The 27044-nt window shown below is 33.7% G+C and overlaps 1 protein-coding gene across 2 annotated transcripts in view; it reads right to left on the bottom strand.

Moving 5' to 3' along the window:
• The window catches only part of LOC123717849 (lutropin-choriogonadotropic hormone receptor), a 133082-nt gene that overhangs the window by 53591 nt on the left and 52447 nt on the right, over nucleotides 1-27044 (bottom strand). For both annotated transcript variants that reach the window (XM_045674099.1, XM_045674100.1), the window contains exons 4-5: nucleotides 22530-22670; nucleotides 14172-14243 (exon numbers count right to left, since the gene is read on the bottom strand). In XM_045674099.1, coding sequence (XP_045530055.1) covers nucleotides 14172-14243; nucleotides 22530-22670 — 213 coding nt within the window. The remainder of the gene's footprint in view (nucleotides 1-14171; nucleotides 14244-22529; nucleotides 22671-27044) is intronic.

Genomic DNA, 27044 nt, shown 5'->3' with positions numbered 1-27044 from the left:
TGCCGCCTGATTAAAGGGAGCGTTCAAGTATTACGTCACGCAATTTTTGGAGATTCTTGACCCCCCCCCCCCCATGAAACGCGTAACGTTTCTGTTTCCAATAGTAAAACGTTTCGTGACCAACTCCAGTGACTCATTAACTAAAACTTACCATTATGTGGTGTAAAGTACGGGAAAGTAGAAAGTAATATTAACAATAACGCGTAATTCAAACCCGCATCGCATCGTAACGTCTTACAAGAGGACACCCCCCCCCCCCAACACTCTTAATCTCTAAGTCCATATATTGTTAGTAGAGACACTTATAACTATGTTAGCAAAATTATTAAAACATTTAATTTAAAAATCTCCGTTGATTCGAGGCATAAGCATGTATATGAACCCAGTGTCTCATGAACCATCCAACCAACCCTGAACCATCAGGATATTGTTAGTACTCGCACGAACCCCACGCATCAGTGAGGCTGTCCGTTTGCGGATGATTGATGAAAAGTCATTCACATGTGCATCTGCAAACATACCAGACGCGCTACAGTACCTACAGAGCCCCAACAACATCCTGAAAGCGTTATTATGTTGCACTAATACTTGAGCCAGTTTACCAGTTTAAACTCTCTATTTGTACAATTACAGTAAAACATTTATTTGTTTTTATGGCTCCTGCTGATTTTTTGTCAATCGGAGACAAATCTTTGTTTCTATTTTTTATTATTATTATTTATTACTTAAGATGTCACGTGGAACATGGTTGCAGCTCCTTACAAACGTTGTGTAATATTTAAGAAAAACTTGGCGATTAAAAAGAGTGACGGAGAGTTTATTGCCAGTTCTTCTCTTCCGTTCTACGTTTTAGAACTGGCAGGAAATGTAAAATTAGAATCATTTAATGTATATTTCTTTTTTGACGTTCATAAGTGTACATTGTGTTACCTATATGAATTAAAAAAAACTAAGTAGCACACCAGGCTAGCGCTTTGAGATGTTGTCATTAGAGAATAGTAGAAAATGTATTGATGTATCTTTTGCATTTAAAATATCATTCCTATTCTCGGAATCAGGTTGATTTCCTCAACCTTTTATCAATAGTATAATTTCGTCTACGCAATAGAAACCCTAGCCTACCATCCTATCATTCCATTTGTCCCTCCATTCCGAAGAATGCGTTTTGGTTTGACCAACCGATATCCAGATTGAGCTTTCTGTTGAGCTAGGTCTGGATATAATTGCTCACATTATAAATCGATTTTCGTTTAGTTCATATAATTTTAATTGTTTTATTTAATCTTTGTATTATCTTTTCGTGTATGTCAAGTATACATATGCTTGTCTCATTAAAAAATTGTATTTAATTTTTCTAGTACCAATGTATCAGTGTGTCAAATCGTTGGCAAGCTTTTATAAACAAATAAAAGTAATAATTCGACTTTCATAGTGATTATAATGAAGAATCATACAGAATATAAAGTCGACATTGTTTAGTTAAGAGGTGAGAATACGCTTTACGCCACAGATGTGGACAAAACCTTATCTTAAAGAAAATTCCGTCGTGTCTCATTTAGCAGCAAGTAGTTTTCCAGTCTGGTTTATTTAATCAAAAAGCCCAAGGGATCTGAACAACACGTGAAAATTCATTTAATTTATCGCGCAATTATGTAATTAAATGAATTTCATTGCTCGTCGGGAAATTAAGTTTGCATTGCGTATTTTAAGTGTGATTAGGTATTTTATAGGTTGACTTAATCAGGGTATAAAGCTCCCCTTATAAGCCCCTGAAAGGAGACGTGGAATATACAAAACTGGTAGATATAGTAGTATATGTAGTATATATATTTTATTCGCCGAACAGCAAAGCTTTGTTAATACGGCAAGGCATTTGTGAGCCTTCTGGCAATGTGTCCATCACACACAGTACACACATGTATCATTTAATATCAGATGAACCTCCTGCCCGTTTGCCTACACAAAGTACTGTATATCACAATCTAATACGAGTTCTATGACTGTTGTCAAACTTATACACGTGTCTTTGGAAGGTTAGGGCTAACTAAAATAATACTAGTGGCGCCATCTATTTTTCAGTCTACGAACATTTCACCAACAATTATCGAATTTATCGAATTCGAATGATTAATATATTGCGTTTATTGTCAATTTTAAAATAGATTCGAGTATTTTAGTTAAAATTGCAATTAAAATAAAAAGAAAACAACAAGAAAAATCGTCCTTTCTCTTCTTCTACTCTTATTGGTTGCATAGTTTGAAATAACTAAAAAGACAATACTAATAAACTCTATAACAAGGCCTCATTATGTATTTGTTTCGTGTAAATTTTTCTTAATAGGTAAGCTGTGGCCTCCTTCAACTTCGAACTCTGTGGCTTAGGCATAATTGTTTCCTAGCAATGTTTTTCAAAACCTGTTTTAATTATGAGCAGTGTTGGCCTAGTGGCTTCACCGTGCGACTCTATCCCCTGAGGTCGTAGGTTTGATTCTCGGCTGTGCCCCAATGGACTTTCTTCCCTTGTGCGTATATAACATTTCCTCGAACGGTGAAGGAAAACATCATGAGGAATGTCCTGCCTTACACCCAAAAAGTCGACAACGATTGTCAGGCACAGAAGACTGATCACCTACTGACCTATTAGATTAACAAATGATCATGAAACGGATATAGAAGTCTGAGGTCCAGACCTAAAAAGGTTGTATTGCCATTGATTTCTTTAAAATTATTAATACACAATAAGTGCACTTATACAACCGTGATATGAACTCAGGACGTCAGAGTTGAGTAGCGTATCTTATCACAATTTGGACAACGCTGTTTTTATTATATCTGAAGATTATAAAATATAACACGACTACGAATCTTATTCTAAGCGGACTGTTAAATCTACGTATATATCTCCTTTTTGTATATTAATAACTTGAAAACCCCTAGGGATTCAGAAACACGATTTGCCGCGAAGTACGACTCCCGTGTTTCAAAATCTAATACATTTATCACGCACGGGAGTCAGATTAAGCGCTGAGATTCACAAATGTCACAGTGTTAGTCGGGGCTGACAACATATATTATTTCTATTATGTATAAAGATATTTTACTAATCAGTAAAGCTGTTTAAAAATGTAATAATTTAAACAAAACACATATTAGTGTCAAGAGAAACTGCAGGAACTGTAGTAAAGTAAAGTAAGTACTTGTTTACTTGTATTTTTATTATTAATATATTTAATACATTTTTCAGATAACATAAATTAAGGAGGAAAAGGACGGGCTTATCGCTCACAAGCGATCTCTTTCCTAGGAAGGAAAACGAAAAAAGAAATACTAATAAAAATAACAAAATAAAAATTACAAATAACAATGTAGACTTACACAACTACAAAACTAAATTAAACACCAAAACGCTGGAGAAATCATTTAATTTATGGTAAATTTGTCGAGACACGGCTCCAACACAAGGAAATACATACACTATTAGTTGTTCTTAGGTTCCGGCGAATTACATTAGGTAGGGTTGGATTTTTTTTAGTCAAAAAAATTAGCGACACATTATTCCGTTACGCGCCATCTTTTTCGTGTCCCTACCACGGTTGATTCGAAGAAATTCGAAGCCATTAATAACAAAAATATTTAATAACGATAACAGTGATGGTAATAATTCTATTATAATTAATGAAATTCTGTAATAATCTTAGTAGTAATAAGGCAAAATGAAATAATTGTATTATTCGTATTCATGTCTATGATAATAAAGTTAAACTTTATTTAATCAATTTCTGTAAAGGTGCATATAGTAGATAATTTTTCTAAAAATAAGGTCATAAAGAATTTTCACTGTTTACGTGTGTACACTAGTACACGCACACATTTTTATTAATAATTTACTCGGAATATTACATTACACGTTAGAAGTGTCCGGGCCAGGCCTTAGTAAAATTATGTAAATGTATTTTGTTAGTAAATAAAAAGAATAGAAAATCATGTCGGCAAGTATACAAATAAATTCACCCGATAAGCGTAACTGTCGACGAACAAACTCCCCCATACAATTCTGATTTCACCCTTATCGGTCATTCACCTGTAATAGGTGTTTCACGACTCTGTTCGTGCGTAGTTAAGATACTAAATAGTACTGTCTTTAATTAACATAACTTTTACACGTTTAAACTTTATTAACGGATTGAAGCTATGTATTAATATAGACTTATAAAAAGTAGTCCCTACAGCTGTGATACTTTTTGACATTCAACACCTTTTGTCTTCAGTCACCGTGACCACGCACGCTGTAAGCACGCGAAAAGTTGGAAAAATTGAATTTAAAATTATGTAAAATAATTACAAGTTTATAATAATACATATAGCTTTAATCCGGTTAAAAAAGTGTTATCTTTAAAAGATAAAAATGTCTTTTAAAATAGGTATTTCTTATTTGTATATGTCATATTACAATGAGAATTAAATTATTCATTGTCCGTTGAGTGAACTGACAAAAGTTCTATAAGTTGTTAGGTTTCTCAATTAATTTATTGTTGAAGTGAATCTTTTTACTCGGCGTTGGAAAAAAAATACCGTCACATTTTCGGTTAAGCGTCATCTTTTTCTTGATGCTTAGATTTGATGAGTTTCGAAGCCATTAATAACAAAAATATTTAATAACGATAACAATGATAGTAATAATTCTATTACAATTAATTAAATTCTGTAATAATCTTAGTAGGAATAAGATAAAATGAAATAATTGTATTATTTGTTAAACTTTAACTCATTTAACTTTATTTAACCATTTTCTGTAAAGTTGCATATAGTAAATCATTTTTTTTTAAATAAGGTCCTAAAGATTCACTTCTTACGTGTGTACACTAGTACACGCACACATTTTTTTTTTAGCTTCCAGTAATTATTGAATTTCAGGGACAATAAGCGGAACGTGAATTGTCGAAAGTTATGATCCATGACAAGTGATGTATATTTTATAGCGTACTTAGCGAGAGACTTTTGTCAATAGAACGGTTTTATTACCATAATAACAATAACTATTACAACGAACTTCAAGATGGACACGTTCGTCTTATACGAACATGATCTTTGCAATAGAAAACATTTATTCCACTAAACACTAACTTTGATTAGACTTTAAAAAACACGTGTGCAATCAAAAGTGGCAGATGTGACAAATTCGAAAATTTATAACGGGACGAATGTATTTTTAAGTTTAATATCAATATTTTGTTTTGATAGAAACTATAATAAAAAAGCGACAGTAAAAAGAGTCACAAGACATAAGTTCATAAGACGTAACGTAGGAGAAAATGAGATAAAAGCCTTATACACAGATAAACTTTAAATTAGTGTAGTAAGAAGTTTTCACTTCAAAAAGTTTTTATTATTACTGATATGTAAACAAAATTGATAAATTCCATTTAATTTTATAATTCAATTAAATTTTTTGCATGTCTTTGTTCATTCGATAATAATCAAAAGTACTCTAGAATTTATAGACGAGACAGAACAATTGTATACCATATTTATAATAAGTAGATTTAGTTGTTTTAAAAGTGTATTGTTGCGTGAAATTATATCACGAGATAAATATAACCAAGTGTTATATGTTACAAATGAAAGCAAAACCATCATACATCATTGGTATTTGTGTCAGATCATACGCTCATTAGATACACGTCAAACAGCTGTTCTCAAACTTTAAATCTCGCTTAAGTTGACGAAGTTCTAATAATAATAATAATAATAGATAATTTATTTGCCAAGATAGTGATACAATTAGATCGATCAACTACAAATATCCGTACAAACAGCCATATATAACCTATTTAAATGCAAATGTCATATAAATTTTTTCAATGTCTAAACATAAGAACATAAAATGTCAAAGTTATGTTATTTACAATTGGTGTCAAATCTATGATCCAAATACACGCATAATCTATAAAGGCACTTTGCCTTTAAACATTTTATCAACTTCCCCTTGAATGAATTACACTGCATTGCTATAACTTCTAGGTACTTAGATAGTTTTATAGCCATGTTGAAACAATCATTTGTATACATCGTGGTGGAGCATGCTGGGTAACAGCCGTGTATCCAACACCCTCGTTATATAAAGTTCAAAACATTAGTAGTAAGTATCTTTGAATGTTTTGGATTTTGATGGTTTTTTACAGCCATAACTGCTGCTAGCAGAAAACTTAAAAGAAAATACAAGACTAACAGCAATTATAACACTTGTTAAAATATTAATTACACTCACAAAATGCCAATAAAAAACTATGTCGTAATGTTGGCCTTGTAAGAGTTCTGGACACAAACACTCGCTCATACAGGAAGACGGTTTCCTTAGGTAATTGTTGGCCTTAGATCCATAAAATAGTGTAAAACCTACTTCCCTATTAGAAAAAGAAACAAGTGATCACGAACCAGATAGAAATGCGATAACCTAGTTGATGAGTTTGATAGTAACATAATTAAAACAAATTAAATTATTTCACACACAGCCTAACAGACAATCACACTCACACCCAATTATGCTTTAGTTTTATATTGTTTATTACTTTAGTTAAGTCATCGTTTGTAGTCATGTTTTTGTTCTCCTGTCCGCGATGAAAGGCTGGTTATCAGAAGACTTCAACAGTCCTATCATAGGCACCAGTCTCTCACAAAGACGGTCCGTACATGCAGCATGTAAACTTGTGAACTACAATATTGTAAAGAGGCTAATCATCCTCATTATTATAATTACATAAATAATAATATTATTGTTTCAACTTAAATTTAAATAGGTAATTTTCTAAGCCGTAAGCTGGTTCCAAAAACTATCAGACAGACACGCTTATAACAATCCTCCGAATACACTCTCTAAAATACAGAGTGTATTACACACACACACACACCTATTCACATTTACGCATAGTTAAGGTCTTATACGACTTTTGTTTGATTAGATGTATTTATTAATTTATTTTTATATATACTGGGACTACTCTTAGACAACTTTGTCACAACCACAATTCTGGATAAAATTGTATTATTTATAAATTAAGTATATTTAAACAATTTGCTTCAGATAGCTATCTAAACTAAGCTTAATAAAACTAGATATTATCTTCCAAAAATAATGACACTTTGAGAACCTTCCGAATGCAACACCACGACCTGCTAGCCTTCAAGCTATTCATGACACACGAGCTCACGACTCAAGCCTCAAGCGTATGTTCTATTATTTCTAAACCATTACATTTGAACGTCCTATCTATGTACCTAAAAAAAGCATTTGTTGGAATTTTTTTTTTACGTTCTATGTACAAATTAATTGACTCGAGCTATGTAACCTTTTTTTTTTTATTCGAGGTGGAAATGCATTTGCGCATTGCCCTCAAAGGTTGCAGGTGTATGTGGGACTCGACCCACGCCTGAATCTCTGCTATTCAGAGACTGGGTGAACAATACCCATTAAAACCACCTCGAGTTCGCTATCGCATTCTACCGGGACAAAAAAGAATGTTGAATTACTGAACACTTGTAATTTCCATCCTTCCTGGAACGTATTGCTGCATTCTACACCTACACAGTCTTCTTTCTATAGTTCGATGCTCACTGCATATTGTAGAAATTCGACCGTAACCGTACGGTTTAAGAACTTAAGAGCTCGCCCAGTACCGTACGACCCTACCAAAGGCCGAGAACAAATTGAATTAAAACTTGCCCTCGAACCCACTCACCAAAGCAACCACATACAAAGACCGCTAGGCTATAAGGCCCTCCGAGTTATATAAGTTTTTTTGAAGTTCATATCTTTAAGTATAAGTTACAAGCTATATTTTCTACAGTTTATGACAATTTTGGTAAATATAAATGCTATAAAAAACAAACAGAACGTCTAGGTTGGTTAATGTAGATAGATTTAATAATAAGCGCAAACGAAATGTTAACAACACTTGTATAGTAAATTGTAACATAACTCGGTCAATAAGTCACATGGAGAATCCTTGAGTGTTTGCGATCTAAATCTAGAAAATACATGATTTCCTCATGGTCATTATGTGGCATGTTAGAGTGTGGTATGCATGGCAGTATATGCCTAATGTGTAAAGCTGCCATTCTTCTTTGACAATCGCAATCAATTGTATTTGCAAAAATACGTTATAACCTTAATGAAATCCTAAATTAAGTTTAACGAAAGAAAGAAATTCTTTATTATACACAATATACACGATATTTAGGTAAAGTGCATTGGCCCCCACACAGCATTCCCTGTGTTGTGGACAGCCAGTCTCTTCCTTTTAACATATAAACTGTATTTACCTTTATATGTACATAACACGAACAAAGCTATTTTTACACAATAACAATATTTTCTGTATCAGCATTGGACAGTTTGACAAGATATTCTTTGAGATTTTTAGTAACTTTCTGTAATGTTAACACGGTATCAAGTTTTATTTTATTTTACTCCTAATTTTATATTAGTTATAAGCTCTTGTTTAAAAGAGGCCCACCAGGCAAACGGTACAGAGGCAGACCTTACGTTCGATGGGATGATGACATCATAAATATCTCGGGTCCTCAATGGATGCAAATAGCTCGAGATAGAGAAAGATGGCAAGCCTTGGAGGAGGCCTTTGCCGGAGGGGATTCCTGATTCATACGAACTGTTACAAATATTTACTAACACATAGGATGATTAGATATTAGTGCGGGATAATAATTTAAGGCTTAAAATAATTAAAAAATAAGCTGTTTATAACCATTAAACCTAGTTGACACCTAGAATCAAACACAGTGTTTTCACCTTTTTCGAGACGACATAAAAAAGTGGAGCATGACGTACAGACTTGTGCGGTAACGAAAGTTCAGCTCTGTGTCCAGAGCAAACAACGTATATGGCGAGAGAACTTTGAGGTATTTGCTACCGCGGCTAATAAATGGTCTACCCAGTCAGATATTAGATAGCCTAACGCTTACCAACATAAACAGTAAATTAAAAAACTACTTTTATATGCAATTGTCGCGCTCCTAAACAAGACTGCTATGGTTACATTAATACAAACCACAGCGGTTTTCTAATGTAACATATTGTGATTACATTATATTATTTTGTAAAATAAATAAAAGAAAAATAAATAATTAAACAACCGCCACCGAACATAACTCTCGAAAAGTCCATCTTTTTATTTCAAATGTGACAATGTCAAGAAGATTTTATTTTTTATAGATAAAAAGAGAATATAGAATTGCAAAGATTTCGAAGGCCTAGTGCCTAGTGCCTAGTTTCAACGTGCGACACTCATCCCTGAGGTCGTAGATTCAATCCTGTGTACCAATTGACTTTCTATGCATTTGACCTTAACTGATAGGGTCGGAAAGCCGATATATGTCAGACGCAAATGACTGATTCCCCACTTGTCTATGGATGACATGGTGACGTTACAGATACAGATATCTGAGGCCGCGACCTAAAAGGTTGTAGCGAGGAAACCGGCTTAGACCCAAAAATTCGTGGCTTACGCGGTTGATCACCTACTTGTCAATGACCAGCGCTGTGGAACAACTCTGCTCCTCAGCATAATGCTGAGCCAGGGCCAATTACAATCACAGCACACACGCATTACACAATTAAACCCTTTTCTTTAAACAATTGTTATATCTCTATTACTATTATTTTTTAAATTGTTTTGGTATTTTATGTGTTTCTGTGTGTGTGTTTTGTTAGTAATAAATATTGTCTATGTCTATGAATGAAATGAACACGAAACAGATACTGATCTGTGACCCAGATCTAAAGAGGTTGTAGCGCCACTGGTTTCGGTATTTACAATGTTAATTAATATATAATCAAAGACTATAGACCAATTATTTTCTTAGTTATGTTTATCCTAGTTATTGGCTAATTGAGATAATATAAATATTTTGCTTAAAAGAAATGTATGGATTACAATTTTAATATTTTCAATTTGAAAATATAAAATTAATAGGGATTTGCGTAACAGTATAAATATTGCACCACAAGGTTGGCATTTCATGGTTCTCTTGTCCCTCTATTTATCATCATCTCTTTTTGTTTGGCTTTCAAAAATGACTTTAATTCGAAAATGGTCGTGTCTGTATAATAATGCATAAGGTGAATCGTTTAGAAAAATCATCAATCATCGAACTTTATTTTAAGTGAGAGCGCACACCTGAAACTTTTTAAAATAGAAGTCCACTCTATATAATACAAATTCCGTAATGAACTTCCTCTCAAACCGAGTAGTTAGACTAGAATAGGCTTCTGAAAAGTGTAATTAGTGCACGCTCTTTGAACTATTTTGCAAACAGGTTGGATAATGTCTTCAAATCCGCAGACACAACAGCTTTAAAGATTTAACAATATGACACTTTTGCGAGAAAAAGTTTTCGTATAAGTCTATATTTTAGGGGTTTTTAAGACGTTAAAAACTATTAAATAGACCAGGGTCTCAAAAATAATAAAAAGTGAGAAAAAAATACATATATACTCAGATTTTCAATTCCGTAGAATTCTGACAGCAAACATTTTTTGACATGTCAGATTACAAACATTTTTGGCCGAGCACATTTTTCAATTCTATGCATTTTATTAAGTGCGGTGCTCCACGATATGAGTGGTTTTACGGCGAGTTATAATAAGGGTTCTAATATAAAATTTGTTTTTAAAGGTTTACTAAAGCTGGGATTAGTAGGCAATGCCAGCTAAAGAATAAAATAATAAATAAAAGTAATAGAAGTTAATTCGATATATTGTTCGTGATATTGAAATGTTTGTATTAGGTCACTTGTGTAAGTAAATATTTAGTAGGGGTAATTGTCCCTTTTACGGTGGAGAACTTTTTAATAGCAACACTTATGACATGTCAGAATTCTACGGAATGAAAAGTCAGAGTTAAGGTGATAAATGGAATTAAACTGTGATAGAATAGTGGACTGGACTCTCGAAGTTGCGTGTTGGAACCCCGACTAACAATTAAGTATGTGCGTAATGAATACCTACTCGTACAGTAAAACTGACACGTGTAAGATCAAAAAAACGTCGTTTGTCTATGAAAGTAATAAAAATAAAGACACAAAGAAATCTTTGACCATAACCATTACTAAAAAATTATACTAAATTCAGCATTTCTTATTAACAGATTACTGCTAAAATTTTCGATGTACATAAAAAGTTACTTGATTGATGACAGCTGTCAATACCATACTCGGGAAGATTGATCATAGTAATACATAATTGCAGTAAAAATCTTTTATAACAATATCGAAGGGTAGTTATATTTTGTCGTAGAAACCGATAGCTGTTACAGATGACGTTGTTATAAAGTATCTAATACAATGGAATTTTGCCGGGACCTTTGATTTTGGTCAGTATAACCGTTATGTTGTTCTAAGCGATGTCGTCGTAAACGGTTTTGATTGTATTTATTACTACCGATCTTGTGGTAATAGAAAGTCTACTAAGTCGGACTATAAATGTATTTTTTGTTAACATAAAAGTGTTATTTTACTTAGTGGTCTTAGTTTTCAATTACTTCCTTTCAGATTATTAGATACAGACTTAAATTCATAATCTAAACCATATACAGATTTTACTTACAACGAATATACATCTAATACATTTTTAAATTCTTAACATCATTTACGTAGACTGTGGGACAGTAGTAAATTTTAAAATAATCTTGGGATTGAAAAATTCTTGATTTTAAAAAGGTAATGAAATATTTTTTTTAGTTAGTCCAGGTATTTGTAGCTTGATTATTACAAAAATACAAAATGCTAAACTTTCTTGTATAATATTAGTGAAGAGATTTATTTGTAGAACATCCATTTGACGTTGTTTAGTTTTGTTAGATAATTTCATGTTTTGAAGTAAGTCGGAACTCAGGATAGGCCAACATACAATTACCCATTGGTAAAAATTTCTTTTTGTAGATGTTCTTTTTTGTTTAACATTTATTTGTTCTATCATAAATAGTTTTCACAGCGCACGCGATTTTTGAAAGGTGTGGCCTTTGGTTATTTAGTAGTTTTAGTGTGAAAACATTACGAATATATATACAAAAACACAAATATTCCTTCTTTATAATATAAGTATAGATAATATACATAAAAACTCTATAGTAATTTATTATAAGAGAAAACATGAAAATGACGTTGCAAAAGACAAAGATTGTAATCTATTCCAGATAATCTGTGCCAAAAGGAGAGATAAGAGTAACATAGATAATACAAAAAGGGCCACCCAAGACACGTAACTTTATATAAATTTGGGCAGGTTATTAGTTCAAAAATATATAAGCCTAAATACAGTCTCTTATGCTGGCTATAGACAGACCACATATTGTAGCCGAGACTGACTGCTCTAGAGCGGTTGGAGCACACGCTCTGCGGTCGAGTTTCGCCGTGCTGTCGGCTTCTTAGAGCTGCCGGACCCACCATACACGGACCACTACAAGCGGTTTCTGGCGACCGTGCCTCTGCGCTCCCTCTCGGCTTAAAATACTAACAAATTCATCAAATGAAACAACGTACATTCAAAAGTATTTGAAAAAACTTTTTAGTGTATTCTCTCAACTGGGGAGATAAAGTATGAAATATTCCATGCTGTTCTCTTTATTGTAGTATTCGACGCACCCACGTAGTACGGTGTACGGTGTACGACTACGCTTGCTTAATAGTAGTACAAGAAGCAGTGTTTCCTCATCGAAATACATCTTGTAAATGAACTCGCATCAGTATTATTTTGCAGTCGAACATAACTGCTCCAAGCAGTCATCGTCGACTGCTTTACAGCTATCGGTCTCGACTTCAACATGCGGTAGACAAGACAACCGTGGATGGTGAGATTGGGTTGGGTAGGCCTGGTCGTAACTGTACTAAATCCAGGAGGTACTAGAGAAGTTCAAAAGAACGTAATACAGTTCATGTCATGAAAGCGGATGAAGCAAAAAGTGATGTCAGGACCGTACAAGATCCTCCTCCTTTGGGCCTGGATGTTTAAATAAAAATTTCAAATGGAGACGGCTGTATCTGAAATCCTGTTTGATAAAAAAAAATTGTAGGCCGCCTCCACCTTCTTTTTTTTACTGTATAGTCTATCGTTGGTCTGTATTGTTATAGGTTTTTCGATTATTTACTTTTGTCTTGATTAGTTTTATATAACATTCTATTGTTTCGACATTGGGCGTTTAAACCATGGACCATATTGCGTTGTTTTGGCCACGCGTTTCTGGATAAGTCGTGTATGATAAAATTTCTAAAGTTTACATATTGTTACGAGCTAGGGGATCGGATAGAAAATGCCGTATATTTATTCAAGGGTTTATTTCTTGATACATCAATGAGGAATTTATGGGCACAAATTAATTGCAGAGATGCACTAATAACACACAAAAACACAGTCACTAATTACTTCACTTATGCACACTTCACACTGTACTTTATCACTTGTATTCACTTTATTCGCACTTTATCGCTTCGGTGTTTCTCTCTTGTTATCGCATTCAAAACTAAAGGTGACTTAGTCGCGTTTCGGCTCGCTTATATATCCCTGGGAATAATTCTAAACAATATTCGAGAACTTTCTAGGCGGGCTTGCTACTGAGTAGCGATTGCACAATTCTAGAACGTCCGCACTCTTTGTCTCTTTCGCACGTTGCTCCGTCCTTGTCGTACGACGTTCTAGAGTGCTCGTCTAGTTTCGAGAAAGTTCTGATCTTCTCTCTCTCTCTCTCGTATCATTTCGTCCTTGTCTCACACCTAGAAAGTTCGGTCTAGAATATTCCTTCATCAAAGGGGTATAACTAGGCCTGAAAACGCCTGAAAACGGGTGTCCTGAAAACTACACCACTCTACTACACATGTTCTGAAACCGACTGAAAAAAGGTTTCAGCTTCCTGAAAACTAGGGTAACATTATGAAAATTACAATTTTCTAATATGTGATTGACCCTCTCCTGAAACGGTCAGAAATCATATTACAGCCTGCTGAAAAGTTTTCTAACTAGTGGAAAAATCTAGAAACATTGCAGTCTACTCATCTTCGTAACAATATATTTCTTGAAGCTATAGAGGTATTTTTTGAAGCTTTAGAGGTGTTTTTGATGCTATATATATATTTTGAAGCTAATAGATAAAAATAAAACTTACAATGTGTGAAGAACTGGCAATGACGGCAGCGATGACTCTGCGAGTTCCGTGATCAAGTTGCCAGCGAGATTCCTGGAAGAATATGTTATTGTATTTAAAGGTATTTCTTGATATACAAAGGAGGATTTTCATTTTTATATATGGGACAAATGAGCCTACGGACAGCCATAAAAGGCAGCTGCCGCAAACCAGGTCGAGAATTATGACATTCTTTAAAGGTTTGGAGGTCATCACTCCAAACGTCCATTGGGAGTTAAATCATATCAGGTTTTCTCCACAAAAATACACTATGTTTACAGTAGTAAACCAATAGGATGATATCTATATTAAAAATAAAATATATAGTACATTATATACCTCACAGAACGGTTTGGTGGTCATCGAGACACAATGTTATACTAAAATAAGTCGTGAGTGCTTACGTTCCGATATATCTTTAACAAGAAGAAAGGTACACTTGTCAGTCGTAATGATATGGAGAAATATATACGTTTGAAAACAATAAGAGAGGTTAGACTGATACATTGCCTTACAATAGTCACAAAACACTCACTCACACACATCACATCACATCAAATTAAGAATATTGTATGTATTTTCGCCGATTACTCAATGAAACTTTATCAAAAAAATGTGTGCGAGTTGTGTACACACGTAAGAAGTGAAACTTCTTTATGACCTTATATTTCGAAAAATGATCTACTATATGCAACTTGGTTAAATAAATATAAATTAGATAAATTTTAACAAAAGGCTTTTATTATCATAGACATGAATATAAATAATACAATTATTTCATTTTACCTTATAACTACCTTAGTAACATAATTTCATCAATTGTAATAGAATTATTACTATCAGTGTCATCGTTATTATATATTTTTGTAATTAATGGAATCAAATCTTTTCGAATCAACCATGGTAGGGACAAGGAAAAGATGTACCCGTAACCGATAAAATGTGAAAGTAATTTTTTTTACCTAAAAAAAAAGTTGGCGTAGTTTCACTGCGAAAACAATAACTAACCTTAAAATATAATAACTAAAATATATTATCAAAAGGAGTTCCTTTAGGCAAGGTTCCGAAGTTACTGGCAGCGTATCCCCTTTGACTGGCTGGACTAATTCTTTGTCCGAGGTAGCTGCCAGCTCTTCGATCTCCTGTGATGTCGACAAACCTTTTTGCTACGTCCTCATAAAAGAACATTAATATTTCTTAAAGAAAGAGCATCATTTTTACATTTTAATTAAATGAAACGTTCAGGCATTTTTTACGGATAATACGCAATAATAATATTAGCGTCACGAAGATGTGCAGCGTTTTTGTCGAAGAAAAGGGCGAGAGCGAAAATTTGATGTATTCGTTTAGTAGTTACATATTAGAACTTTAGATGGCTCTTCAGTCGCATAACGTCTTGTGCAGTAACGGAGATTTTTTATTTATTTATATTATGTTTACCACGTATACGATCACGTGGAGTGATCATGGTATCATGGTGGATCATGATACTGGTACATGATTATCTACTGGGGCTTTTACCTAATAATTTATTTACAAAGAAGTTTCACTTCTGACATGTGTACTTTGTACGCACGCACTTTTTTTTTAAATTGTCCTGCCATGCTCTGTTTTGTTATTATGTATGTGTATCTAATTTTTTACAACACAGTGGCTGCCTGTTGCCCTCCTTTTCATATAACTACGTCAATAGTATTAAACTTCTGCAGCAAAATTAATAATAAATGAGTAAATTCTATGTAAAATGCGGAATGCCGGACGTTGTAAGGTCACAAATGCATATATGTAATGTATATGTCACGTATATACTTCCGGTTTTCGTCTCCAACGTCAGGATACTGTTTTGCTAATTTATAGATGTTTTCTTATTCTTATTTGCAATTTATGAGCAAGCTCTTTCCATTATAGGTTTTTAAAAATATAAGAAAAATACTTTGCTATGACTGTACGGACTGTACGGCCCTGGGGTCATTGGAGTGTTTTACATAATAGAGTATCTAGCGTACAATAGAATAAAAGCTAATTAATGAAATGTTAATTGCTATGTAACGAATGAATGCAAAGTAATAGTTGACGACAGTTGCTACCCCAAGCGTAACTCCGACGATATAGGAAATCGAAATCTAATAAAACTAAGAAAGCCTGACCAAGCAAAATGCAGCCTTGGCTTGTACAATCAGTTTATCGTCATATCGTTTTTTACAATATAATGTTTTAATACTAAGACAATCCTCTGCTCTGACCTGATGTTAAGTGATACCGCCGCCCATGGACACTCTCAATGCCAGAGAGCTCGCGAGTGCGTTGCCAGCCTTTTAAAAATTGGTACGCTCTTTTCTTGAAGGACCCTAAGTCGAATTGGTTCGGAAATACTTCAGTTGGCAGCATGTTCCACATAGCAGTGGTGCGCGGCGAAGATTGCCTCGAAAAACGCTCATTCGTTGAACGGCGGACATCGAGGTGATACGGGTGGAACGCAACGCCAAAGGATCGAGCCGCTCGGAGAGGGATTGGTCATCGACGATTCGAACCGCTCTTCGTTGAATACGGTCAAGTGGAAGGAGCTGGTACTGGGGAGCTCCCGCCCAGAGGTGAGAAGAGTATTCCATGTGGGGCCGTATTTGCGCTTTATAGAGTTGCAAGCGGTGGCCCGGAGTGAAGTACCGTCTCGCCTTACTGAGCACACCAAGCTTTTTGGAGGCTAATTTAGCCTTTCCCTCCAAATGACCGGGAAACTGAACGTCGTTCGATATGTCAAATATATTTGTCGATAGTACATATTATAGTAAACATCTCTAAGCATCCAATATACAGTTTTAATTGGCTGATTATGTTGTATTTTTAGGGGGGTCATTAACAACGTATGATTCATACCTATACCTATAGGTAGGTGTTGTTTATTTATTTATTCAAGTTCACCACATCATATTTATAAATATGGTTTATGTTATAAACTAATTAATATAAAATGTACGGCAATTTAGGTAAACATAAATATCACAAAAAAATGTGTGAGTGTACTAATGTACATAAGTAATATGTGAAATTTCTTTCAGACCTTAATTTTTTAAATGATCTACTATATACAACTTTACAGAAATTGGTTAAATAAAGTTAAATAAGATAAAGTTTAACAAAAGGATTTTATTATCATAGACATGAATACAAATCATACAATTATTTCATTTTAACTTATTACTACTAAGATTACAGAATTTCATTAATTGCAATAGAATTATTACTATCATTGTTATCTTTATTATACATTTTTGTTGTAAATGGCTTCGAATCTCGCGTAACGGAAACATGTGACGAGTAACGGAATAATGTGACGCGTAACCGAAAAATATGACGGTAATTTTACAACGCCGATAAGGAAGTTTCACTTCAACAATACAAGATAAAATTACCAGAAATTTTTGCTGAGCATAAAAATCATAACCAGCATGGTTTCTTTAAAATTGATCAGCCCAATACGGAATATATCCAGCTCCGGATAAGTACTGTTTAATATGTCATAATCGTGATGAATTCGAAACAGAGGTACCTAAACTCCTAGATTGGTTTTTGCAGACGGAATTTGGAAAATTCTGCTAATGTTGAACCTTGAGACAATAATGTTAATGTCCTGTAAGAGGTCATTGTTCTGTGTTTGATTATTTAGCATTAGACAGTCCACTACAGACAGTAGGTCACTTTAACAAGTTACCAACAAAATACTAAAGGCGTGACGATGATGTTCAGACTAGAACAACAACTGACACGATTCACGTGGTTGTTCTAATTTTTGAAGATATAGAAGAAGAATAATATTATCTATGTGTATTGGTATTATAACTATATATTGTATTATAACAATAAATCAGATTTGAATCCTCTAATACCCGAAAGATTACTACAAGCCCTATCGTCGTGAGGCTTTGATCCAATCCGTAGGGCTCTTATATATTTAGTATCTATGTGTTAGGGTATATCTATAGGGGTTAAGGATTCATAGTATTCTTAGGTATCACCCTTTCATATTTAGTTACTGCATCTTAATACATATGTCGCAGTAAAGTAGTTAAATCAGAGAGTTAATTGAATCTCTAGACACTTAATTAAATGTCGATATTCAATCAAGTCGCTAGCATTTTGATTTAAATAAAGCACTGTCAAAAACGTTTAACTATCTGTCTGACCGAAAGCCAGCGAGTTGATTAACAATGTAAGACAAGACTCCGCCATGATTATTTCATTTATTCTCATTTATTCCGTGTTTTGCTTTATTGTAAATGGTTAGGTTAGGTTAGTCTTGCTGCCTAGAAACGTTTAGGAAACTCGTTAAACGTTTCGTTCACTCACTTGTCTGACGGAACTTGATTGAATATCGATCTTTAATTAACTGTCTAGAGATTCAATTAACTGTTTGATTATCTACCTTACTGCGACATATATACTATACAGATACTGCTGACATTAATTACATATGTGTTCAATTACACTGGCTGGCAAGCTGTAGAACCGACAAGGTGTAAATCGTAAATGTTTATCATTATTAATGTAGTTATATGTGTTATATGTAGTTATGTAGTTTATAGGGTATAGGGTATATATGTAGTTTTAATAATGTAATAGATAAATTATTATAAATACTTTTTAGAATATTATCGTCGCTGAAAAGTTAAATGCCAGTAATTCTTGTGTTGTGTGACAGCGTGATGTCGGCGTGGGTGCGACTAGGAGCTTATAAATACTAGATGTGAAGGTTTTACAGAAATTTTATTAAAAAGTAATTTACTAAATTTTCATATGTATATATTGTACATAAAAAAAATAATGGCACTAAATCCTTTTAGGTCTGGGCCTCAGATTTCTGTATCTGTTTCATGATCATTTGTAAATCGAATAGGCAAGTAGGTGATCAGCCTTCTGTGCCTGACACACACCGTCGACTTTTTGGGTCTAAGGCAAGCCGGTTTCCTCACGATGTTTTCCTTCACCGTTCGAGCGAATATTAAATGTGCACATAGAAAGAAAATCCATTGGTGGACAGCCGGGGATCGAACCTACGACCTCAGGGATGAGAGTCGCACGCTGAAGCCACTAGGCCAGCACTGCTCTATATTATACATAAGCTACCCAAAAAACTCTTCGGCCAGCGCTTTTCTCCTTCAGAGGCCGTTTCATCTTTAACCACTGTTAAAAATAATATTTTCACTAACAATCTTAATGACATTTTCCTAACCTGTGCTGAAACGGAAAGTATACTTGTGTAACAGTAGTGTAATTATACAATTGTAAGTGTTTTGTAGAATGTATTAAGATCTTTAAAATGTCAAAGGGTAGACTAGTACAGTTTCTTTTCAAGTTAATATCCTATTTTATTATATATAATCTTGTTGAATTTTGGAACAGCGCTCACGCGGAAAATAGAACGAATTCCACATATATCCTATAGTATTTGACAGCCGAGTGGAGTGGTTCAGGTTCGTTCGAAATTCCTTTCCTCTTCACTCGTATTAACTCGACGTCCGTCATTCCACAATTGAGCGTTTTTAAGGCATTTTCCGCCGCGCACCACCTCCATGTGGATCTTTCAAGAAAAGAGGACCGGGCCAATTCTCAACACTTGCGTGTCTTCTGGCAATGTGAGTGTCCATGGGTGACCTACTGTGTCTGACACACGACTTGACTTTTTGGGTCTAATGCCACCTAACGATGTTTTCCTTCACCGTACGAGCAAATGCACATAAGTCTATTGTAGTGAGGATCTTTCGATCAAGAGAAAAGAGTCAAATTGAAACCACTATGCCAACATTGCTGTTCTGTCATAAGCTACATTTATCTCCACAATATTTCAAGACCAAAGTTGAAAGTATTCTTTCATATCTAGTACTATATCTACGCAACCGTTATCTGTTAGTCACTGACGCCAGTCAAAAGGCGTTTTTAAAAGTCAACGACCTATCAGATGCAAAAAATGGTAGCGTTATGAATGAGAACAAATATGTGTTAGAATTATGACACAGCTCAATAAAATATAGACATAATAACACACAATGATAATAATTATTATTAAACAACGAAAAATAACAAAAGATTATGGAATGAAAACAAAAGGATTTATGTTCATTGTATGTGTGTTATGTGTCTGTTGCGGTTGTAACTGGCCCTGGCCAAATTATGCTGTGGAGCAGACATGTTCCACAGCGCTGGTCATTCTGCCAGATACCACAACAGTTATATACCACCTCAGGCGCAAAAGAAAACTACTGTATTAATAATATAGTACAAAAAATTATATTAGTAAAAATTAACAGTGTTAGTATCGTCGTCTTGGATGATTTGTGACTATAAGTATATGAATTTTTTTTTTACTAAAACTACTATTGTTATTGTTACTAAAGATATGTTTGGTTTACTTATTCATATTACTGGATATAAAAAGCTAAAAATATACAATAAATAATATAGTAGTAATAACTATGAATATAAAAAATCAATGGCGCTAGAACCTTTTCAGGTCTGGGACTTAGATCTCTGCATCATGATGTTTCATGATCATTTTTTAATTGAATAAGCAATTAGGTTATCAGTCTTCTGTGTCTGACGCACGCCGTCGAGTTTTAGGGTCTACGGCAAGCCGGTTTCCTCACGATATTTTTATTCACCGTTCGAGGGAGTTTTAAATGAGCACATAGAAAGAAAATCCATTGGTGAACAGCCGGGGATCGAACTTACGACCTCAGGGATGTAAGTCGCACGTTGAAGCCACTAGGCCAGCACTGCTCAATAACTAATAATAACTATGAATAACCATTAATATTTACTTAAAAACATATTTCTTACTCAAGATCCTGCGACTCTCTCACTTGACACCACGAGGCTAGTGAGAAGATTGAAAAAGACCGAACCATTTGAACTCACACTAGGTGTGTGCACGTCAGTCTTTAGTGGTAAACAGTGGAAAGTGAAAAAATAGTACACCAGCACAGTGGCCGTAATAGAGACTCTAAGTAGTGTAAAGGTAAAAGTAAAGCCCATTTTTAATTAATTAGGTTAGTTGTAAATTACTTATTAGGCTTAAGTCAGGCTAGATCGTAATGTTAAATTGTCTTTGTGGGTAAAAGGCCGGCAACGCACTTGCTAGTTTGACAGTGTCAGTGTCCATAGGTGGCAATATCACTTAACATGAGCACCCAGTTTTATAAAAAAAAATTCATATAGGAATCTAGATAAATGTTTAGATTGAGGTTGAAACAATTTTATCAAGTTTATAGAAATATCTGTCCTAGAAATACTAAAATAATATTAAAAATATAGACGCTTGCAAAGTTTCAAACAGGTGTTTGAAACAATGTCCGGTCAAATACCGAAACCTATAAAAACTTATCTAATAGGCAAGTTGGTGATCAGCCTTCTTCTTTCTTTAAAAAAACTATTGACAGACAAGATGGCGGAGGATCGGATGTGTTTTGTTTCAAATGAATCATTTTTAATCTGAAAGTGTACTAGATATTAAGTTAAATACGATTAATAGTTAAAGATTTATGTTGGCGCCTGGTAGATAGTACCGGTGTATTCCTTGTTTAACGGGAGAAAATGCCAGCATTAAAGGTACATAGGGACCTTTTTAACATTATTTTTATTATATAGGTTAAGAAAATTTTAAATCCTGCTTATTTGATTGTTATAATTCAGTTATAGTAAATTAACAGAATATATTTTGCTCTCCATCAATCTTCTCTAAGTATACCCTTAAATCCAATTACCACACCCCCCATACGCTGCGAGAGTAGGCAGGGAATGGGAGCTTGTTCACGCTGGACTGTGTCGACACAGCAAAAAGGTTCCGACAGCGGTAATAATTATCCGGAACGTAATCTCAATCTCCAGCAAGTTTGCGCTTACGGTTTCGTTATTTATAATGCTTATACAAATTTGATCAAAGCTACGAAGTTCTAGTGAGTTACATCTCCCTTACATCCTCATCAAAAACTTCGTATGGTAAAGGTCAGGAAAGTAGTTGACGTGTGCTATTAAAAGGGGGGGGGGTCTTTCAGCGCTGGGACCGTGGAATAAGTAAGGGCTGATAAGTGGCCCATACCTATGCTCTTACTCTATCACTTAGAGTTACTGACATCCCGAACTCAGTCATGGGCGTTTGTTTGGTATTAACAGAACAACGTAGAACTTACGAAAAACTGATCAGTATCCCAGTCGGTTTTGGACAGAACAAAGCAGAACAGCCTCGTACCTTACGGATTAGAACTTTTCATTGATTGTTCAAAAGAGGTATAGCTAGGTTATCTCTGTCAAACAGACAGAAACCTCCGCAATATAAAAACAATAACTTACAATGCCTGGAGCCGCGTGGTGTATGTCAATGCATCAGGAACAGAAGTCAGTCGATTGCGAGACAGGCGCAGAACACGAAGGAACCGTATCTCGGAGAACACATCAGCCTTTATTTCTGATATTAAATTATCTTCTGCTGACCTGCGAAAAAGATTATCATTTACTGGACAGTTAGCTAATTCCTATAGAGAAGTCTTTCTATAACCTCTCCATCCATTTTTGGGGAGTCCAAGTGCGTGAGAGGAGAAGCTCACTGGAAGTTTCCTACTGCATAGTAAAGACGTGTGTGTTATTTTTTATCATAGAGTGCTGTAACGCATTGTGTATCGCATTGGGATAAGCAAAGAATTAATGTACATAAACGAACGAGACCTAAACGATATATATATATATATATATGCCGCAGTAAAGTAGTTAAATCAGAGAGTTAATTGAATGTCTAGACAGTTAAATAAATATCGATATTCAATAATATCACTATATCTGGTTTTATAATGGAAATAATAATAATGGCGCCTTGTAATAAATATTAATTGTGTATTAATAAAAAATAAGCGGAAAGCGATTTTGTGTTTGATTAAAAATTATTTATTGGAGAAATCTAAGTAAGAACAATTCTGATATACATTAAAGAAAAAAATGATATTATTTTGGATGGTTATTTTTTACGTTTTATGAAAGTTTCCAGGTTCACGAAAGATTCAACAGGAGAACATGGAGAGAGAAGAACTTGCCTATTGACAAATAATCATGAAATAGTTCCAGAATTTTTTTAGGTTGTAGAACTACTGGTTTTAAATATTGGCGACGTTCAAGTAAAAGTTCTCATTAAGAAATAAAATAAACGAACCATCATAATTTAACTATAAACTTAAAGAAAAAACCGTAAATAGACCTGGCTATCACCAGGTGGAAAATATGATAATATGAGGTGGATTTTACTCTAACAAACAAACCCAATATGAAACTTAGAAGTTCTACTAGAGGCCGTTACCCTACATCGGGTTCCAATAACATACTTTAAGATTAATAGTTATAAGATAATAATGTTATTTAGGGTTGTTGGAAATTATGGGCTTTATTATTATTATTATTACATATGTACACCCGTTAGAAGTCATATTTATTTGACGTAACAAGACAAAAATCTTTTCAAAAATTTTATTCTACGTTTGTAGAAAAAACGACACTAACAATAGAAAAACTATAATATTGACTATAGCTAACTTCAGGGTGTCGGTTTTTTGTGACGGTGTGTGCGCATCGTAAAAATTTACCCTCATAATTTTTCCCTACCTTGCCAAAGGCAGTATAACTTAGAACCTAGGATTTCAGGGGTGAGAGACAGTGAAGCCACAAGGCCAAGGCTCTTACATAATTGTTATATAACTATGATTTTACAAAGTATTTGTCACTTGTTCGAGGTTAACAGTGCGAAAAAAAATTGAAGGTTTCCCAAATAGGAAATAGTCTTTTTTGTTACTTCCGAAAAGTTTTTGCTGTTCTATTGTTTCAAAAATCATTCAAGGTCAGATCGGATGTAGGTCTTGTCCTCAGATTGCGTTATGATCTTTTTTATTTCATAGAGAAGTACGTAATCAGCGTTTTGTGATATGTAGATTGTAGAGATATGTAAGACTATTTTCTTCACCAGTACGAGCGAGGGATTTTGTTTTAAATACAAATACAGAATTCCATTTATTTGTATAACTTATAAGAATATCTTGACGTTATTGGATCAAATTTATCATAAAAACTAATTTTCTTTATTATTAAAAAAATTATTAACAATCTTAACATAACACAACTGATACCATTTAATCGCCTTCCTAGAAGTTATTTAGTTATACATCCTAGATCACTGCCCTGTAATGCTTTCGGTGATGATAAAGGTGATATTTAAAGGCATGGTATCTTTATAGGAAGAGTATTTGGACCATAAGTTTTGATAACAATTATAATTAACTCAACTTATTATGACATTATGAAAATTGTGTGGATTTTTATCACTAATCGATCTAAATGTCTCTCTTTGCAAATAAACGATTTACTTTTGAAGATAGGTATTTTATTCGGATTTTTGTCACGGATTTTAGAAAGTAATTAAAAATTTATGATTTACGTAATTCAAGCCGTTTAATATTCATTTGCGTTTCACGCACGCCTTAATACATTCGCGTATTCCTTGGTTGTAAAGGCCACCATGATTAGAATTGTATAAAAAAACCTCATATGTGTTACAAAAAAAACAAAAAGCAAAAAAAGAAAAACTTGGCGATTAAAAAGAGTGGCGGAGAGTTTATTGCAAGTTCTTCTCTTCCGTTCTACGCCCTTGATTTGAGAACTAGCAGTAAATGTAAAATTAGAACCATTGAATATATATATCTTGTCTCTGTCTTATCTTTGTCGTTCTTATATAAGTGTGCAATGTGTTACCTGTATGAATAAATGATTTTTGACTTTGACAGACCCTCGAAAACTGCGTCGAAATCCTGTCTATCTATCTATGCAGGATCGATATTTTTTCTTCTTCTTAATCTTTTTACATAAAGAAATTATTTGAGTTAAACACCCATTTAAGATTATTCATTAGTATCTATGGAACCAACAAACAGCATTGGCTTGGATAATTCAAATTTAGTCTATACTAATATAATAACGTATTGTATTGTATATTTGTAATGTTTTCACACAAAAACTACTGGACCGATTTCAAAAATTGTTATCCCGTATAAAAATTCAACAATATAACCCAATGTGTGAAAAAATTCTCCATAAAAATATTTTTATCACGTGCGCTGTGGATTATTGATGATAGAATTCAATATACAAAAAGAATGTTTTACCCATGGTCAATTGTATGTTGGCTATAACTATTCCGAGTCGGCACTACAAAATATGAAATTATTTTGCTGCTACAAAAGAAAACTACGTCAAACATTATGTATAGGGAAGTTCTAATACGCTGAAGTTCTATAAATCTTCTTCAAAATTATAGAAGATAGTTTTGCATTTTTGACTTTTTCTTTATTTAATTAATTTGTAATATTCAAGCTAATCATTCCTGGACTAATTTAAAAATATTTGTTGCTGTTTTTAAATTTACTAACGTCGTACAGAATGTACGAAAATCATTTTACGAATGTAAAATGTATTCGATATTAAAGTTTAAAGTAAAATTTGTATATTGATTAGATTATACATATAAGTGTGTATGTAACAATCTGAAAGGAAGTCATTAAAAACTAAGTAAGATAACACTTTTATAGAAAACACTTTTTTACAGGATACATTAATACACAGCTTCTTTATTATAAACTTATAATTATATTACATAATTTTAAATTTATGCCGACGTTTCGGGGCTTATAGCGTGCATGACCGTGTACAGCTATATTATTATAAGTTTATAATGAATTGTTACAATCCGGTAAAAAAGTGTTTTCCTTAAATGTTTAAGAGCTATGTTAACAAAAGACAGTAGACTTTTCACTACCGCGATATCTACGAGAGCCGTGCATCGCTAGTATATAACTTTAATGGTAATAAACTGTCATTCAGATATATTATTGACTGTCATGGTTCATCATCGTCGAATGTGTGTGGCTGTGACCGTTTTGTGTCACGTGACTGACGTGATAAGAAAATGCCGTCTCATCAAGGCATTGTGGTGTCACAAACCAATGAAATTGATTTAAACTATGACAATATTCCAAGATTTTTTAAAAGGCTGGCAACTCACTTGCGGGCCTTTTGGCATTGTGAGTGTCCATGGGCGGTGGTATCACAGCATCAGCTGAGCCTCCTGCCCATTTGCCTCCTAGTACATAAAAAAAGAACTGGTATTCGAATTGCTTTCATATCCACCATATTCTCCAGATTTGACCCCCAGTGACGTTCCCCTATTCTAATACCGAAAGAGAATTGTTTAATGGCGTAAAAAGTACATAATAAGTAAGTTATAAGCTGTAAATCTTTCGAAAATATGTACGGTAACTATATTGAATCAAATCAAACTCTATATAAAATATTATTTAGTGTCTGCATGGGAACCCCAAAAGTATTTCCAATGGAACAACTGCACTGTTACTCATTTATTGATTATATATATATATATATATATGTTAGTTACGAATTCAAAACTACAATAATTAAAAAAAAATATGTGCCTATACTTGTGTACACACGTGAGAAGTGAAACTTCTTTATGACCTTATTTTTCGAAAAATGATCTACTATATCCAACTTTACAGAAATTGGTTAAATTAGATAAAGTTTAACAAAAGGCTTTTACTATCATAGACATGAATACAAATAATACAATTATTTATTTTTACCTTATTTACTACTAAGATTATTACAGAATTGCATTAATTGTAATATAATCATTACTATCATTGTTATCGTTATTATATATTTTTGTTATTAATGGCTTCGAATCAACCGTAGTAGGGACAAGAAAAAAATTGGCGCGTAACGGAACAATGTGACGCGTAACCGAAAAATGGCAGAATA

This window comes from Pieris brassicae, chromosome 13 (genome assembly GCF_905147105.1).
Source record: "Pieris brassicae chromosome 13, ilPieBrab1.1, whole genome shotgun sequence".
NCBI classification, from domain to species: Eukaryota; Metazoa; Arthropoda; class Insecta; order Lepidoptera; family Pieridae; genus Pieris; species Pieris brassicae.
Note: the sequence above shows the minus strand (reverse complement) of the source record. Positions and strands in the feature narration are given on the sequence as shown.